This window comes from Hyperolius riggenbachi, chromosome 1 (assembly GCF_040937935.1).
Source record: "Hyperolius riggenbachi isolate aHypRig1 chromosome 1, aHypRig1.pri, whole genome shotgun sequence".
Lineage (NCBI taxonomy): Eukaryota > Metazoa > Chordata > Amphibia > Anura > Hyperoliidae > Hyperolius > Hyperolius riggenbachi.
In genome coordinates this window covers 680,016,902-680,034,205 of record NC_090646.1, presented here as the reverse complement: position 1 = coordinate 680,034,205, position 17,304 = coordinate 680,016,902, and the positions used below count along the sequence as shown (strand labels likewise).

General features: G+C 41.0%; 1 protein-coding gene across 1 annotated transcript in view; it reads right to left on the bottom strand.

The window, feature by feature from the left end:
- Positions 1 to 13,974: 13,974 nt before the first annotated feature.
- The window catches only part of LOC137544534 (vomeronasal type-2 receptor 26-like), a 48,645-nt gene continuing 45,315 nt past the window's right edge, over positions 13,975 to 17,304 (bottom strand). Inside the window, exon 9 of the mRNA XM_068265624.1 lies at positions 13,975 to 14,885. Coding sequence (XP_068121725.1) covers positions 13,975 to 14,885 — 911 coding nt within the window. The remainder of the gene's footprint in view (positions 14,886 to 17,304) is intronic.

Sequence of the window (17,304 nt, the reverse complement as noted above, 5' to 3'; positions counted from 1 at the left end):
AACGTATGCAAACGGACTGGATCCGTATAGGAACCGTACGGGTCTGGTCCGGTCCGGTCCGGATATCCGGTCTGTTTTTCCCAAAAACTTAAGTGTGAACGGGGCCTAACTGCTCAATTTAAAGGGGGTTAAAGTCACCCCTATCCAATTTGTTCTCAGCTTCTGGGTTGTCAATATCAAAAAGCAGTGGAGATGGGGGGGGGGGGGGGGGGGGGTCATTGCTCAGAAGGTGACCAAGTTAGAAACACAATAATATTTGACTGCTGCGAGGACAACTTACAACTGCGTATTAGAGTAATAGTGCTACTAGGACGTAACACTTCACACCTTTACATATGTTATTTTAAATAAATAAATACATAAATAAACTAATAATAATAATAATAATAATAAAATTGGCCAAAGTATTACTGATTCAAAACTCCTTGCTTTTGAAAATGTTGGTAAAGATATTTTTTTCTAATAAAACTTACCAACAAGAGTTTCACTGAAATGCATAAATGACAGAGATATAGACGGCCTGATGAGAACAAATAAACTAAAACATTGTTTATTTTCCAGTATGAGAGCTAATATAGATCTGTAGTGCTAAACCCCATAAATGGAGCCACTGGTTAGGATAATGTATATTTACAAAGACAAGGACTGAAATGCAGTAATGGCCGTAAGGGCAATAAGTCGTGTAAGAAAAATAATAAATATACATTTCATTGTATGTAAAGTATTTTCTCTTTTTTTCCTTTGTGTTTTTTTTTTTTTTATTTTGTTTTGTTTTTGTTTTTGTTTTGTTTTGTTTTTGTTTTGTTTTGTTTTTGTTTTGTTTTGTTTTGTTTTTGTTTTGTTTTGGCACTCAGGAAAAAAACAGGGAAATTGCTAAGGGCTCTTTCACATTAGGGCAGATTTTCTGCGTTTCAACGCAAGGGATAAAGTTTGCGTTAACCAAGGTAAAATGAAAGTCCATAGACTTTCATTTTAGCTTTCACATATAACGCAGCGTTTTTGTGCGTTGCGTTGCACTGCACCCAGGCGCAGTTTTTTGGCCGACGCTAGCTTTATGCGTTGCAATGTTAGTCAATGTAAAACGCACACTATGTGCGTTTTTAATCCGTTTTCAACGCAGAAAATCAGTCCCAGAAGGCAAAGAGGCAACTTCCGCTTTGTCACTTCCTTTCTAGGGCCAGATAGGAGCGTGGATGGACGTGAGCAGGAGCTGTGTCGCAGCAGAAAAAGAAATGGGCCCCAAAATCAACATAGACATCGAGGACCTTATTGTAAAGGTGCAGGAGCATCCTGCACTGTATGACAAGGCCAACGAGGACTATAAAAAGACCAATAAAAAGAACAAAATCTGGAGAGTAATCAGCATGGAGCTGTTCGTTGAAGATTGGCCACTTTGGTCAGAGGAACAGAAGGAGGACACAGGTTTGTCACTGTTACTACAGTCTGTAATGTCTTTTTTTATCAGTAGATTTGTATGTTCTGTTTGGGCGTGTCAGGTAGATTAAAGATAGATGTAATTGAAAGTGATTATCCAGATTTGTACACTGACCATATACTGCATGCCCACATGTGAAATGGAACTGTGATGCTCCATATGTTGCAGTTGGTTCCCAGTAATGTTCCCCAATCTTTCCCCACTTTTCTCGGGATCATCTGCACTCCACAGCGGGGGTCACGTGGTGTAGTGATGTCATCTGAACAGGTTTGCGCTTGCTCAGTGCAGACCCGATGACGTCCCTACACAGCGAAGGTCGGGGGGATCTTGTATTGGCCGAAAGCAGGTAGTGTGTGTTTGTGGGTGGAGGGGGGGGGGGGTGTTTGGCAGCAGCAGCAGTACCACAACTACCACAGATTGTGATTGGTTTCATGCTGAAATCGATTCACAATCTTGTGTTCAGTAAAATATGTTCCATCTTCAATCTGATTCAATCAGAGGGATCTATCCGTTTGTGATGGCAAATCTACTGGTGTATGGCTAGCTTTAGTGTTAGCAGAATGATGGTGGGGCATTTGTAGTGTAGCATTTTAAAAGTACACTCAAATAAGTTATCAGACATTTTGTATTAAAATCGGCACTACTTACTTGGGCTTCCTTCAACCCCAAGCTCCCTGCATGTCCCTTGCCGCAGATGTCCCCGCAGCCGTTACCGCATCTTCGACACAGACTGCACAGGCACTGAAGTAATGCACCTGCACAGCCAGGTCCGACCCACGTGATGTCATTGACAGCGCCATTTGCGCAGGCACAATACAGGGCAATCCAGAGGTATCCCTGACGTCATTGCCGGGGAGCAGGTCGGAGCCGCGGTTAACGGCTGCGGGGAGAGCTGCGGCGAGGGACATGCTGGGAGCTTGCAGTGCCTATTTTACTAGAAAATGTCTGATAACTCTTAACAAATTGAATTATCATTGAATGATCATAATGTTGTTGAACACCTACATTTTATATTTATATATATATATCTATTATTTTTTTTTGCAGTTGCAGAGATGAAGAATAAGTGGCGACATGTGCGCGATAATTTTGCAAAAGAGGTCAAACTTGAGCGAAAAGAGCAGCGTAGTGGCTCCGGTCGTTCCAAACGACAACCGTATAAACACACAGCAATTATGGCTTTCCTCAGGCCTTGTCTGGAAATGAGGCTGTAAGTGTATACCAATTTTTTTTTTGTTCCCCAGTTTTTATTAAACAATCCTTAAATGTTTTATTTTCTTTTATTTATAGCACACAGGATAACATTACATTCTCTTCTGATGATGATTCCATCCTATCTATGGATACATCGGAGAAAAGTAGGCGTACCGAAGAATTGGATACTGAAGTTGATTTAACACAGGAACTTATAGAGGACACTGAAGGCACCTCGGATAGTGCTGGTAGGAAAACATCCAGAAAAACTACAGACAGCAGGGGTAAAAAAATGACCAAAAAAAGCAAAGAGGAAGATCTCATGACGTCGCTGAAAACATGCATGACTGTAATTAAGGGCAAGGAACAGCCCATGTCGGAAGCACAATCTTTAGCACAAAGTTTGATACCTCTACTTGAAAGAGTGCCCGCTTCGAATATGTTTGGTGTAAGACATGCATTGTTAGATGCAATTTATGCACACATCCCTTCTGCCTCTGGTGGTGTTCATCATGTTGCTGAAGTTCCCTCTACTGCCTGTTTACCTCCTCCTACTATTATTTATCGTGAGCAACCTGTAGTACGTTCAAGTACTCCTATACAACATGCAGTGCCACATAGTGGCAATGTTGGTCAGTCTATGCATGCTCAGTATTTACAAAAGTATTCTTTGAAACCAGCTCATCCAAATGTGCCTACACATGCTGAGGTACAACGTACCTATCAGCAATATCATCTACAGTCTTCAGATAACAACCCACAGCAGACCCAGCTTAAAAAACAACCACAAAGTGGTACAGTGCGTCCTCAATCCTTTCCACCCCGACGTAGTGATAGTCAAAGTGGGGATTCAAATTTTCAGTACATGAGCAGTTCATATTCTTTCCCTGATATTATTGAACGTCCCCAAACATATGAGTCTGATACTAATATGCCTTCATTTCTGCAAGAGCTAAGGTCTGGCTGCAAGTCCACAAAATTTACCAAATCGAAGTGTTCAAAGAAACACAACCCCCCCAACTGATTACACCCAGGCCCAACAGGGTTTTCAACAACAAGACAGCAATGCGGGTGACAGTAGTGCCTCAGAAGGCAATTATTTCACTGATCTTTAAAATTTCAAATGTTTTAGGGGTTGACTAACTTGTTCATTTTACCTACAGTGGAGAGTTAGAATATGTTAAAAAAGTTGTTAGTGGTATGTGCACCAATTTCAACTTATTGATAAATACCTACTTTTCATGTACACCCCGATAACATGATAATTTGTTCTTGGAACTTATACATACATCTAGTGTTTGTGTATCCGGAGAGCTGTAGTTGTGAAAAACTTTTGTTCATACGTTGACCTTCCTCCAGCCACATACACCCGGATCACTTCCATGCCACCATCCACCAGTGCCCGCATGTACGAGAACCGGTTCACTGCTCTTCCATCAGTCTGAGGCACTGTAGTGTAAGAGAAGTGAGCTATTTACGTATCTCAACAGCAGCGGCTGAAGAAATAGAGGGCACACTTACCAAGCCTACTCTGCCTCCAATGACGTTTGTGGCGATAGCCGGTTCTCGTAGATGCAGGCAGTGGTGGTTGGTGGCGTGTGAGCCATCCGCGTGTATGAGGCAAGTGGAAGCACAATATATATACAAGAGCTTTTCTTTACTTCACCTGTTTCCCTTTACACTAGATCACCTATATTGCTGTTATGTACATCGTCCATCCCTATTTTTTGGTGTGTCACTGTACAGTTATGTATGCTGAGGTTTTGTGTTTTTACACATATGGAAAGATATATTTAGTACGTTGAGGTAAAAAAGACCAGCACTGTCCTGCATTTATGTGAGCGTTATCCTGGATACACACGTTGCGCTGTGCCGTGCGAATCGCAGTATCTATTCCGTCGATTCGATTAATTCCAACATGTTCGACCGTGTTTCGATGGATACAGCCGTCGATTTTACATATGAAGTATGCTTAATCGACGACTTTATCTATCGAAACACGCTTGAATATGTTCGAAATAATCGAATCGATGGAATAGATACTGCGATTCGCACGGGAAACCACAACGTGTGTATCCAACATTCCACTTTTTTTTGTTACATGTGGCAGAGACTAATGTCTCCCGTTCTCTACCCAAGCGGTATGCTTCTGAAGTTAGGTGGCTTCACAGTCCCCCAAACTGTTCAAAACTCTATGTAGGCAGTAAGATCCAGTTCACATTTGCGTTTTATGTCAGTGAATGTGGTTTTGGATTAACTTGATCCGGATGGTATGTGGCCTGTTCACATACTGAAAACTGAGCAGATCATTCAATGATTGCATCCGTTTTCAGTAGACAAATTCATATCGTTAATTGTACAACAGGCAACGGAAGATGCTTCCTCGTCTTACACAGAGAGAACAAAGCGCATGGTATGTGAAAAATAGGGACTGTAGCAGTTTCAGGATTTGGGGGACTAGAACATATCTCTAACAATGGTTTTTTGTGAATAGATCCATTTGTTGAAAACATTTACTATTTAAAAACTGCAAATGTGAACTGGGCCTTACCGTAGCAAAAATATTTTAGACAGGTCATGATAACACCTTACCTGGTCTTTCAAACCTGTAGTGTTTTTTTTTTTGTTTTTCAGTGCATTTGGATACAGCAATGTTAGAATCACACATGTCGGTTGATAATAAACATAGCTGCAGTGTGTTGTGGTTTAAAACTACATAGCAACCCCTTCACCGTCCGCCATTTGCTTCATATTCTTGCAGATGTACCGGTAACTTGCTTGTACCTCCACGGCCTGTGTGCGTAGTATGTCCTTCCCTCTTCACTTTTGGATGGCATGTAGCGATTGTCTCAGAAGCACGGTGCCTTATCTGCGCTTTGTGTGCGCTCCATTACACCAAACGTCAATTGATTGTCATGTGAGGCTTGATGAACTGGAGCGGACACGAATCACGGATTAGTCAGAGGGGTCAGCGTGCCCCTGAGCCGATCACTATTTGCCTGCCAGAAGTGAAGAGGGAAGGACGTACTTCGCACGCAGGGTGTATTTTGTCCGGGTCAAGGTCCAATCAAGTTGCTGGAACGCCGACATGAATATGACACAAACAGCAAAGGAAGGAGCAGGAGGATGTGTCGCTATGTAATTTAAGAGACCCCCCCCCCCCCCCAACACACACTATAGCTATATTTATGTTAATTTGTGGTATTGGTATGCTTTTATTGCTCTTTTCATTTAAAAGGTAGAGGGTACTCAATAAAAATGCCTACCTTGAATACTGAAAAATGTGTATATGTAGCACTTTCTCCCAAAAATTTTTGGCGTTATGCTAATTTGACATTGTGGTGTTATTTTTGTTATTGTGCTGTTTTTTGCAGTTGATGTTTGCATTTTAATAATGTTCGATACCTTACAGTACGTTACTGTACACTTTTGCACTGTTGCAGACACTATTTCAGTGTTTATTTCTCTAAATAAAAAAAAAAATTTGCAAATTTTAACAAGCAAATAAAGAAAGGTTATGTTTACCCAAGTGTATTGTTTTTTTATATCCAATTGTTTACTTACAAATTGGAGAACAACATGTTAGATTTCCTTTACGATCGTTTTCCGAGCATTTTCGGATCGATTTCCTATTACAGTGCACGGAAATCTATCGGAAAATGCTCAGAAAAAGATCGCAAAGCAAATTGGACATGTTGAAAATAATCGATATGACAGTGAATAGACCAGAAAATCTCCTAGTGTGTACCCAGCATAATGCTGTGTACACACGTTTCGATTTCCCCACTCGATTCGCATTATCGAATGGATAAGTCGATTATTTAAAACATGCTTAATTGGATTTCTATCATTCCTGACGTTGCTTTTGTATACTTATCATGCAAAATCGACGGCAGGACCGTTAGAAATAAAATCGAGCATGCTTGAAATAATCCAATTGACTCATTTGTTCACGCGAATGTAGCGGGGAAAATCAACGTGTGTGCGCAGCATAAAAATACAATATCACACATATGTACAACTTTTTCATACATGTTGTTGGTAGTAAGTAAGGAGGAAAAGTACAGAAAAATAAATGTAACTTCTTTTATTTCATATAATAACCAGAAATTTATTTTTTTATTGCAAAAAAACCCATGTAAACGTTTCCTGAACTTGTCAGTTTTTAGTCCTTGTACTGCCAACTACGTGGGTCATCATTGATGAAATAGAATAACAGCTCATCCCTCAAGTTCAGTGCTGAAGATGATCCTCTGGGGATTGGTCCTGCAATTTGTACCAACGGATGTTCAATAATCTCAGGCACAATCCCACCTTCCATGTCCCGCAAGTAGTTGTGCAGCACACATGCAGCTTTGACAACATGCACAGCGTTTTCAGGATGTAACTGCATGCTGGTGTGAAATACACGCCATTTATTGGAGAGTATACCAAAAGTGCACTCGACAACACGACGTGCATGGGTCAGTCTGTTATTGAAAGCAGTCTTGTGCAAGTTCATTTTTTTTTGAGAATATGGCCGCATGACATTCACACTCAACCCAAATCCTTCGTCAGCAACAAAAGTGAAAGGCTTCGGTTCGGTTCTTCCGGGCCAAGGTCTCGCTGGCGGAAGGTCCAACTTTCCGTCATTCAGACGTACACCCAGTTTACATCTTTCAAATATGCTTGCATCATTGCTGCTGCCGTAGTTTCCAACATCTATATATGTAAAGCGGTAGTCTGCATCTACGACAGCAAGCAGTGTTATCGAAAAGTATTTTTTGTAATTATGGTACTTACTACCACTGCAAGGGGGGCAAATCAACCGGACATGCTTCCCATCGATTGCCCCAATGCAATTTGGGAAGCCGTGTTTAAGCCAGAAGTTATCGGCAATTTCTTGCCACTTTTGACTAGACGGGAATTTCAAGTGCCTTGGTTGTAAGACTGCCCAAATTATACGACAGGTGGAATTCACAATGCCTTGAATAGTTGAAATCACCAATCTAAATTGATAGTGCAAAGAGGTGTAGCTGTTGCCAGTTGCCAAGAATCTAAAAATGAAATTAAAATACAAATCAACTCCAATTGCCCAAAAACAAATGTTACCAATACTAAAGTTTACTGTCATGTACTATGTAGAGCACTGCTAACCACAGTTATGTGCTATACATAGTACATAACGGTTGTATGGGTTGAAGGTAAGTAACCAAAATCAAAAATACAACACACCCACAAGGGTTATGTACTATGTAGAGCACTGCCGACCACAGCTGTGCTATCCACAGTACATAACACTGGAGCACTCCTAACACACGGTTCTATGGGTTGAAGGTAAGTAAAAAAACAATCAAAAATACAACACACCCACAAATGTCATGTACTATGTAGAGCACTGCTAACCACAGTTAGGTGCTATACATAGTACATAACGGTTGTATGGGTTGAAGGTAAGTAACCAAAATCAAAAATACAACACACCCACAAGGGTTATGTACTATGTAGAGCACTGCCGACCACAGCTGTGCTATCCACAGTACATAACACTGGAGCACTCCTAACACACGGTTCTATGGGTTGAAGGTAAGTAAAAAAACAATCAAAAATACAACACACCCACAAATGTCATGTACTATGTAGAGCACTGCTAACCACAGTTGGGTGCTATACATAGTACATAACGGTTGTATGGGTTGAAGGTAAGTAACCAAAATCAAAAATACAACACACCCACAAGGGTTATGTACTATGTAGAGCACTGCCGACCACAGCTGTGCTATCCACAGTACATAACACTGGAGCACTCCTAACACACGGTTCTATGGGTTGAAGGTAAGTAAAAAAACAATCAAAAATACAACACACCCACAAATGTCATGTACTATGTAGAGCACTGCTAACCACAGTTAGGTGCTATACATAGTACATAACGGTTGTATGGGTTGAAGGTAAGTAACCAAAATCAAAAATACAACACACCCACAAGGGTTATGTACTATGTAGAGCACTGCCGACCACAGCTGTGCTATCCATAGTACAAAACACTGGAGCACTACTAATACACACACACACACAGTTCAATGGTTTGAAGCAAAAAAAAAAACAATACCATGTACATGTATGGAAATGAACACTTGCTTAAAGTGAACCTAAGGTCTGGCCAAAAAAAAAAGAGATGAACTCACCCGGGGCTTCCCTCAGCCCCCCCCCCCCCAGCCGATCGTTGCCCTCGCAGCCCCGCTCCGATGGCCATGGACCCGCCGGCGAACACTTCCGGTTTGGCCGTCACCAGCAGACAGAAATTGGAAAGCGAGTGAGTGTTCGCGTTCCCAGCCTGTATATCGCCGCATATGCTGCTATTGCGGCCTCCTGGCGGGTCCTGGACCATAGGAGCGGGGCTGCGAGGACAACAATCGGCTGCAGGGGGCTGAGGGAAGCCCCGTGTGAGTTCATCTCATTTTTTGGGCCAGACCTTAGGTTCACTTTAACATACAATAACACATTACATACTCACCGCAATGTGATGACTAATCTCTCAACCGGTGATATTGGGTTCCGGAATGTAGTAGTCTGCTTTAATAGGTCACTGTGGCACATATCCAGAAGTGCATCAAAACTGTAATATAAAATGAAATTACAAAAATTATATAAACCTTTTTAACACACTACACACACACACACACACACACACACACACACACACACACACACACACACACGCACACGCACACAGGCACATTACATTTTATGACATTAGGCTTACCTGGGTATTGTCATCCTGGTATAGTTGAAAAATTTTTCTGGATGGCTCCTGAGGTCAGCATACAGCACTCTGAAAGCACCCTTCTGTTGTCGCTCCATCAACAATGGATGCACCCAGTACCTCCTCCTTTGAGCTTTTCTTCTTAATTGCATAATAGCAATTATAAGGATTAAAGCTAAACCAACTTCAGCATACATTATCAGAAAGTACAAACTAACACAGCTGAAAGAACTGATTACTCCTCTACTACAAACCCACAAATGACTAGGCAAGTAACTCTGCTTTATATACACTTCTCTACAACCAATCACTGGCATTCAAAATAATTAACCAATCATGTCACCAGAAAATGCATTTGTTAAAGTTAAAAAAACAAACCAAGATTTGTTTATTTTTTAAACCAATCACTGCCAGGCTAGTGTTTCTAGGCACCATACACTGAATGATATTCAAACAACCAATCATTTCTCTTTAATTTGCATTTCACACTATTCAAAATAGTAAAAAAAAAAAAAAAACGCTGCGTTTTCATACTTGCGTTAACGCATTGAAAACGCACTAAAACGCATTCACTTGCGTTGAAAACGCAGCAAAACGCACAACAAAAAGTAGTAAAACGCAAACAGCAAAAAGGAGACTTTCAGCTTTTCTCAACGCACCCTGTGATGTGAAAGAGCCCTAATGTCTTTTACTATTGTCCTCTTTATGTCTTTGCTGAATGGGCTTTAGAAGATCATTCACCGTTTTCCAGCTGTATTCAGGGGAGATACAATCCGACATCCCACCTGCTATGGCGATCCTTGTAACAGCCTAACGCTAGGTACACACCATGAGATTTCCTGGAAGATTTACTGTCAGATCGATTATTTCCAACATGTCAGATATGATTTAGATCGATTTCTGAACATTTTCTGATTGATTTTCCATTTACTTCTATGAAAAATCAATCGGAAAATAATTGGAAATCAATTGGAAATCAGATTGGACATGTTGGATATAATCCATCTGACAGTAAATCTGCCAGGAAATCTCATTGGGGTCAATTTATAAAGCCTTACTGCATGCGGTAATGCTTGAAATAGCTGACTTTACTGACCACTTAACAAAGTGTCCATTCATAAAAGCTGTTACCGCATGAAAAGCTACCATTCCTGAGCAGTGCGGGAAATTATATCTCACTACCGAAAGAAATTTGTACAGGTAAATACTATCTGTCACACGTTGCCAACCAGGCTTGACCTTGTCAAGGTCAAGCCTGGTTGGCAACGTGTGACAGTGCGGGAAGTTACAGACTTGTGCGGTGATTATCACAACACCTGTCAGTAAATGTCAATTCATAAAGATTAGAGCAGGCGGTATTGGGATGGAGAATGCCGCTTGCTTTGAAGTGGCGATAAGGGTGCGGATAACAGTAAAGTTAATGAAGACAGATCTCCCAGGCAGCAGCGGTGAGGGCAGAACAAACAAGGCTTTCCGGAATACCCCAGGCTGTGTTTTTTAACCTCTTGGGTACCTGTTTTCATATGTTTTTACATCAGAAAGACTGAATGTGTAACATTTCTTGAAGTTCTTCTAAGCTGTGGCAATTAAATAGATTATTTAGGAAGACTAATACAGATTCAGGGCTATCAGAGGCAGTATAAAAAAATGCACATCTAAAGGGAAGTTGGGGATGTCTCTTTTATTGTAACATTGTCTCTGCATGGAGAAAATGTATCATCTCAGGCAGCTTCTCATGTTACCGCCAGCATAGTTCGGGAAATCCCCGAACTTCTATCACAACTGTAAACATTTTTATGAATTAGCACATAAAAGTCTAAAATATGGAATGCGGTATTTTCCAGACAAGATTTTTTTTCCCGCACAGACTTTTATGAATTGACCCCACTGTGTGTACCTAGCATTACGTTAGCCCAGCCGCTGCTCAAGGCACCACTGAAGATTTACAGGTTCCTGAACACTGTACAAAAATGCCCCTGGCTCTAGTTCTCTATGGAAATGGCCTGGCAGAGTGTGAACCAACACTAAAGGAGGTCCATGGAAGAGCAGATCTCCAGACCATCAGAAAATTACATCAAAATCATCAGATGTACAAAAAGAAACATCATTTTTTTGGACCACTTATGGCCACCCTCACTAGATAAGGACCCACATCTTCATTCTCCCTATCAGATAGTTCTATTCCCTACAGAGAGAAACCAGGGCCCATATGCAATTCACTTTTTATCTGGAGTTGTCTCTTAGGAGATAATTTTTCATCTTCTATTTAATATAACTCTCCAGCTTTTTGGGATTAAAAACAAACTAAAAAGTAGATGAAAAAGTTTTTTGTCAAAATAATTTTGAGTATTTTTTATTTTTTGCTTGCTGATAGTTTAAAAGGCATTGCATTGACAAAAATACCACCTAAGACAAAACTCAGGAGAAAAAATGAATTGCACACGGGCCCGGATATCAGCTCTGCCACTTTTCTATGAAAAAGAATGTTAAATCCTCCCAATGCCTATGTATAAAAATATTTTCTGGGTAAAAGTTATAAAAATATTTTTTATGTCAATTTTTTTTTTTACTAAATCCCCCCACCCTCTAAATTTTACCAAACAAAAGCCCAAACTCCTAAAAAAAGTTTTCTTATAAAAAGTTATCAAATAAATAAGATATTTTAAGTTAAAAGGAACCCTGTAGTGACACGCAATATGATGAGATAAACATGCATTTCCCAATCCTACTTGATAGTAGCAACAAAAAGTTTCTGTACCATGTTTTTCAAACAAATGATGTAAGTAGAAAAAACAAAGTTGTGTAAAAGTAATATCTTTTAATGTCTAATTGATAAAGTTAAATAATGCAAGCTTTCTGGGATCTAGTCCCCTTCTTCAGGCATATAGGCCACTGATCACCTGACATCTAACTGATTAACAGTAACCAGCACAACTGTCATCTTTGTGGTTCCTATTTACCTGCATCAGTGTTTTACTCCAGCTTACATCTGGAAATATGCCTGAAGAAGGGGACTAGATCCCTGAAAGCTTGCATAATTTAACTTTCTCAAAAATTACTTATTACTTTTACAAAACTTTGTATTTTTTCTACGTACCAATCCTACTTGGAAATAGCCCTTGTGCCTTTTCTTTACACTGTAAGGGTTAATAATCCAGGGCTCTAATTCACAGTTTCTTTAAAGTGGGAAAGTCAGACTACAGCATTATTCACATTGATGTCTAATTAGAGGTCCTAAAGCTCCCATGGGGCTGAAATAAACATTTCTGAGAGCAAGGGACAGATAAAAGGTTTAATAGGTCATAATTTGCCTGTATGGAAGCTAAATAAACAAATAAATAAAACTGCCGTAATTCACGGACAATCAAAACTTTAAACCCATATTTTTAACCTTTTAAATGAATGGGAGCTGCATTTTTTAAAAAATGAAGCAAATACTTACCTAAGGAGAGGGAAGGCTCTGGGTCGTATAGAGCCTTCTGTCTCCTCTCTCGGTGCTCTCTATCCTGTGCTGGCTCCCCCGTTTCAATCCCCCACCGAAAGGGTATTTGGGAGTCTTCGGGAGCCGTGTCCTCCTGAAGACCTGCAGCTCCATACTGCACAGGCGTGAGCGTACAAGAGAGCGTGCTTGCGCAGGTGCAGTACAGGGCCGCCCTTCTTCAGGAGCACTCGGGCTTCCTGAAGACTTCTGAAGCCCCCTTCGGCCGGGTAAAGCAGTATTTGACTAATTTAGTCAAATACTGCTACCGGGTGAGCCAGCACTGGAACGAGGGGACCAGGAGAGGAGCCAAAAGGCTCTATAGGACCCAGAGCCTTCCCTCTCCTTGGGTAAGTATCTGTCTCATTTTTTTAAATGCGGTTCCCATTCACTTTAAAACCAAACTAAGGCTATTGGATTCCAGGGCAGTTCGGTTTAGGATTGGGTCTATAGATGCATTTCTTTATCTCATCGGTTTATTTTTACTTGGGGTTTGCTTTAAAGTGCTACCATTTCTGCCCCCAGAATTGACCAATAGAAGTAATCCCAGCTCCCCCCCCCCCCCCCTGAGAAGATGGAACATACTGCCATTCATGCCCATTAAAGAGGTCAGTGGAAGTGCAGTTGCATTTTTGATCACCTGTATAGTCCAAGGTCTCAGCTGTGAATGAAATATATTCCACAACAATTATTTTCACAAAACTTGGAGAGGTTAGTTCAGAATTGAAGGTTTGTGCCTGTATACTGAGGTGTATCAGCATCTATACGTACATACTGAATACCTCTGTACCTCATTCACTAGCTTATTATATCTTTAGGAGACTACTGCTGCATTTTTCTCACCTTCCTTAAAATTTCTAAATTTTCGCAAGTTGGAACCACTGATGAAGGGTTCCTGCATGCTTGAAACATGTAGTAGTATGATGCCTCCAAGACATTTGCTTCTTAGCATAAACCTGTGGTATGCTGCCTCTTAGTTTCAATACAGTGGAAGGTCCTCTATTATCATTAACCAGGCATGGAAACTGAGAAGTTCAAGCATATAGATCTTACAAGTGTTTTAAGCAGTATACAAGACTTTTGAATGCTTATATTTTCCAGCACCTGCGCATAATTGAAATATTAGTTTAGAGTGGGCTGAACCTTTAAAACTATATCTTTATGAACCATTTCTGGATTTAACAAAATAACCCAGCACTTAGGAACAAAAATAAAACCCAGGAGTCCCAAACTGGAAGCCAGGATACAGAATATCTCCACCACGGCCACATATTTCCCCTTGGTGCCCAGATAGGTCGGGATGAAGGTCATCCAGACACAGCAGAACACCAGCATGCTGAAGGTGATGTGTTGAGCTTCATTAAACATGTCTGGCAACTTTCGGGCAAGATAGGCAACTGCAAAGCTAACAAAGGCTAAAGTAGAAATGTAGCCTACTACTAAGAACAGAGCAATGGTGGAACCTTCATTACAGTGTAGAATTATACGGGATGTATGTGTGTGATGGTCAGAGTCTGGATAAGGTGGTGACATTACGAGCCAACAAATGCAGATGATCACTTCAACAAGGGAGCAGATAAACACAGTACACCGAGGAATCTTCTTACCAACCCAGTCCCTTAGCAGGCTGCCTGGTCGAGTGGCCCTGAAGGCTATGAGAACAGTCATAGTTTTTCCAAGAATGCATGAAATGCAAAGAGCGAATGTGACACCAAATACTGCTTGTCTCAGTAGACAAGTTGCATTCCTGGGCTTTCCAAGAAATAGCAGAGGGCACAGCAGGCAGAGTATGAGGGAAACGAGAATGGAGTAGCTAAGCTCTTCGTTATTGGCTTTCACTATTCTGTTGTGACGGTTTTTAATAAAAAGACATAAGGTGGCCACTGTGTACACCGAGAACAAGATGGAGATCGATGCAAGGGCCAAGCCTAAAGGATCGTCATAGGAAAGGTACTCAATTGCCTTCATAACACATTTATTCCTCTCCTTGTTGGACCACTGATCTTCAGGACATTTACTGCAGTCTTCCATGTCTGTAGAAAAGAGGAAGAATGAAATGGAAATGTGTGCTAATGTAACAATGAAATCAGATGTCTTAAAGCAGCAACACAAACACAGTTTTCAGTGATTATAAATGATTGCATATCAGGAATCACCAGCTGCCCACAAATACTTTTTATACCAAATCCTTTCTCTGTGAACCCAATTGTTTCAAAAAGGGACATTTACATTGCAGAAGGACTAAGATGGAGTTTCCATTAAGGCTACTTACACACCAAGACGTTGCGTTAGGTGCTACGTTAAGGTCGCATAATGTGCACCTAACGCAACACATAGTGGGGTTGTAGCTGGACGTTACATTGAGCCGCGTTGAGCGGCTCTTCACACGTCCAGTGATGCCGTGATGCGTACTCTTGGACACATGCGGCATCACGTGGTCCCGCCGGCCAATCGCCACACAGAGCGGCCCTCCAGGAAGTAAACACTGCACGTCACACCGTGCAGTGTATACTAATTAGCCATGTGCCTGGCCGAGGAGGAGGAGGGGGAGACCTCCTCCTCCAATACTACTGAGCATGTGCAAACAGTCTAACGCGGCTTAGCCGCGTAGAACGCACAGCATGCAGCACTTTAAAATAACGTGAAGCGTTACAATGTAACGCAACGTGGGCACTGTGAACAGCCCATTGATTTTTCATTTCTGTGCGTTGGGCTGCATTACAGGCTGCTCTAACCTGCGCCTGTAACGTCTCACTGTGAAAGCAGCCTAAGAGTTTAAAGAAATCAAAGGTTTAAAGAAGTTCAGAAATTTCAAAGCAACCAGAGGTTTCAGAGAAGTCAGAGATGTTAAAGTAGTTACAGAGTAAAGTATGCAGGAGTCAGAGAGGTCAGAGATCCCAAAGAGGAGTCATAGAGGTCAGAGATCCCAAAGAGGAGTCATAGAGGTCACAGAGTACAGAGATGGGTACAGGAGTCACAGAGTGAGGATGGTCAGAAATGCCCATTTTGGATTCTGCGGAAATTCCGATTTCTCCGATGCCATTTTCCATTTTTCCAAACTTCCATTACTGATTTTCCATATTACCGATTTTCCAATTTCCAAGGGGTATTTTATTTGTCATTTTCTTGCACCAGAGAATGCAAAACATAACAAAAAAAAAAGCGGAAATGAGAAAACCCGGAATCTTGTGATGGTCTAAAATTACAGCGATGATCAGATAATTCTGCATTCTCTGATTGGTCTAATGCTTCCGACGTTTGTGATTGAGCTAAAATTACCAAGTTATGATAACCGGATTTCTGCGGAATTCCGATTTCCTTCTTCCCATCGGAAATTCCTACAGAATCCGAATGAGCAACCTTATCATGGAGGTCACATAGTATAAAGAGGACAAAAAGGTCAGACAAGTTAGGGAGATAATAGAGGTCACATAGTATAAAGAGGACAAAAAGGTCAGACAAGTTAGGGAGATAATAGAGGTCACATAGTATAAAGAGGACAAAAAGGTCAGACAAGTTAGGGAGATAATAGAGGTCACATAGTATAAAGAGGACAAAAAGGTCAGACAAGTTAGGGAGATAGTAGAGGTCACGAAAGTCATGGATGGGATAGAAGTCAGACAAGTAAACAGTTTAATAATTTAGAATTTTTTTCCTTCTTTTTTTCCCTTATATACAACCCCTTTAGTGTGAAGACAAATATATAGAGATGGGCTGCAGTGAACAAGGAGTGTACGAAATTTGTGTTTAACCCAATTTTTTTTTTACATTCACAGTTTTCCCATACACTTTAATGGAAGGGAAGAGGCCACCAACTTTAGCGGTTAATAGCAATTCCTATGAAACTTTAAAATCGATTCTCCCCAAAACTATAAGGTTTTTTTTGTTTTGTTTATTTTTTTTTTTTTTGGGGGGGGGGGTTGCGTCTTTCTAGCATGTAAGGGAACTTTGCTTTTGACTGATATAGTCGGCGGCCATTCGCCTGCCATTGAAGTCTACGGAGATTCGCAGATTCTCCAAATTCGCAATTTTTTGCAGAGATTCAGATTCAAAATTTGCAAACCCCAAATTTGATATTCGGCCCATCACTAGACAAACAGAGCTGTGGACAGATTTGCTGGAACCCACTCATGGCATGAGAATAATCATTTAACTGTCTCTGGGATAATGTGAAACTGACAAAAACGACTGTCATCTGCCACCAAAGCAATTTAGACATTGGTCAGTATCACGCCGACATCTTCTGCTGCGCTGCACAGACTATGTATTGTCTTGTCACTAACTGTCCATCAGAAGGGCTCACAATCGAATCCCTACCATAGTCAGTCATATGTCTATGTCTATATCGTGTAGTGTATGTATCCTAGTCTAGGGCCAATTTTTAGGGGGAAGCCAATTAACTTATCTGTATGTTTTTGGGGATGTATGAGGAAACGGCAGTACCCGGAGGAA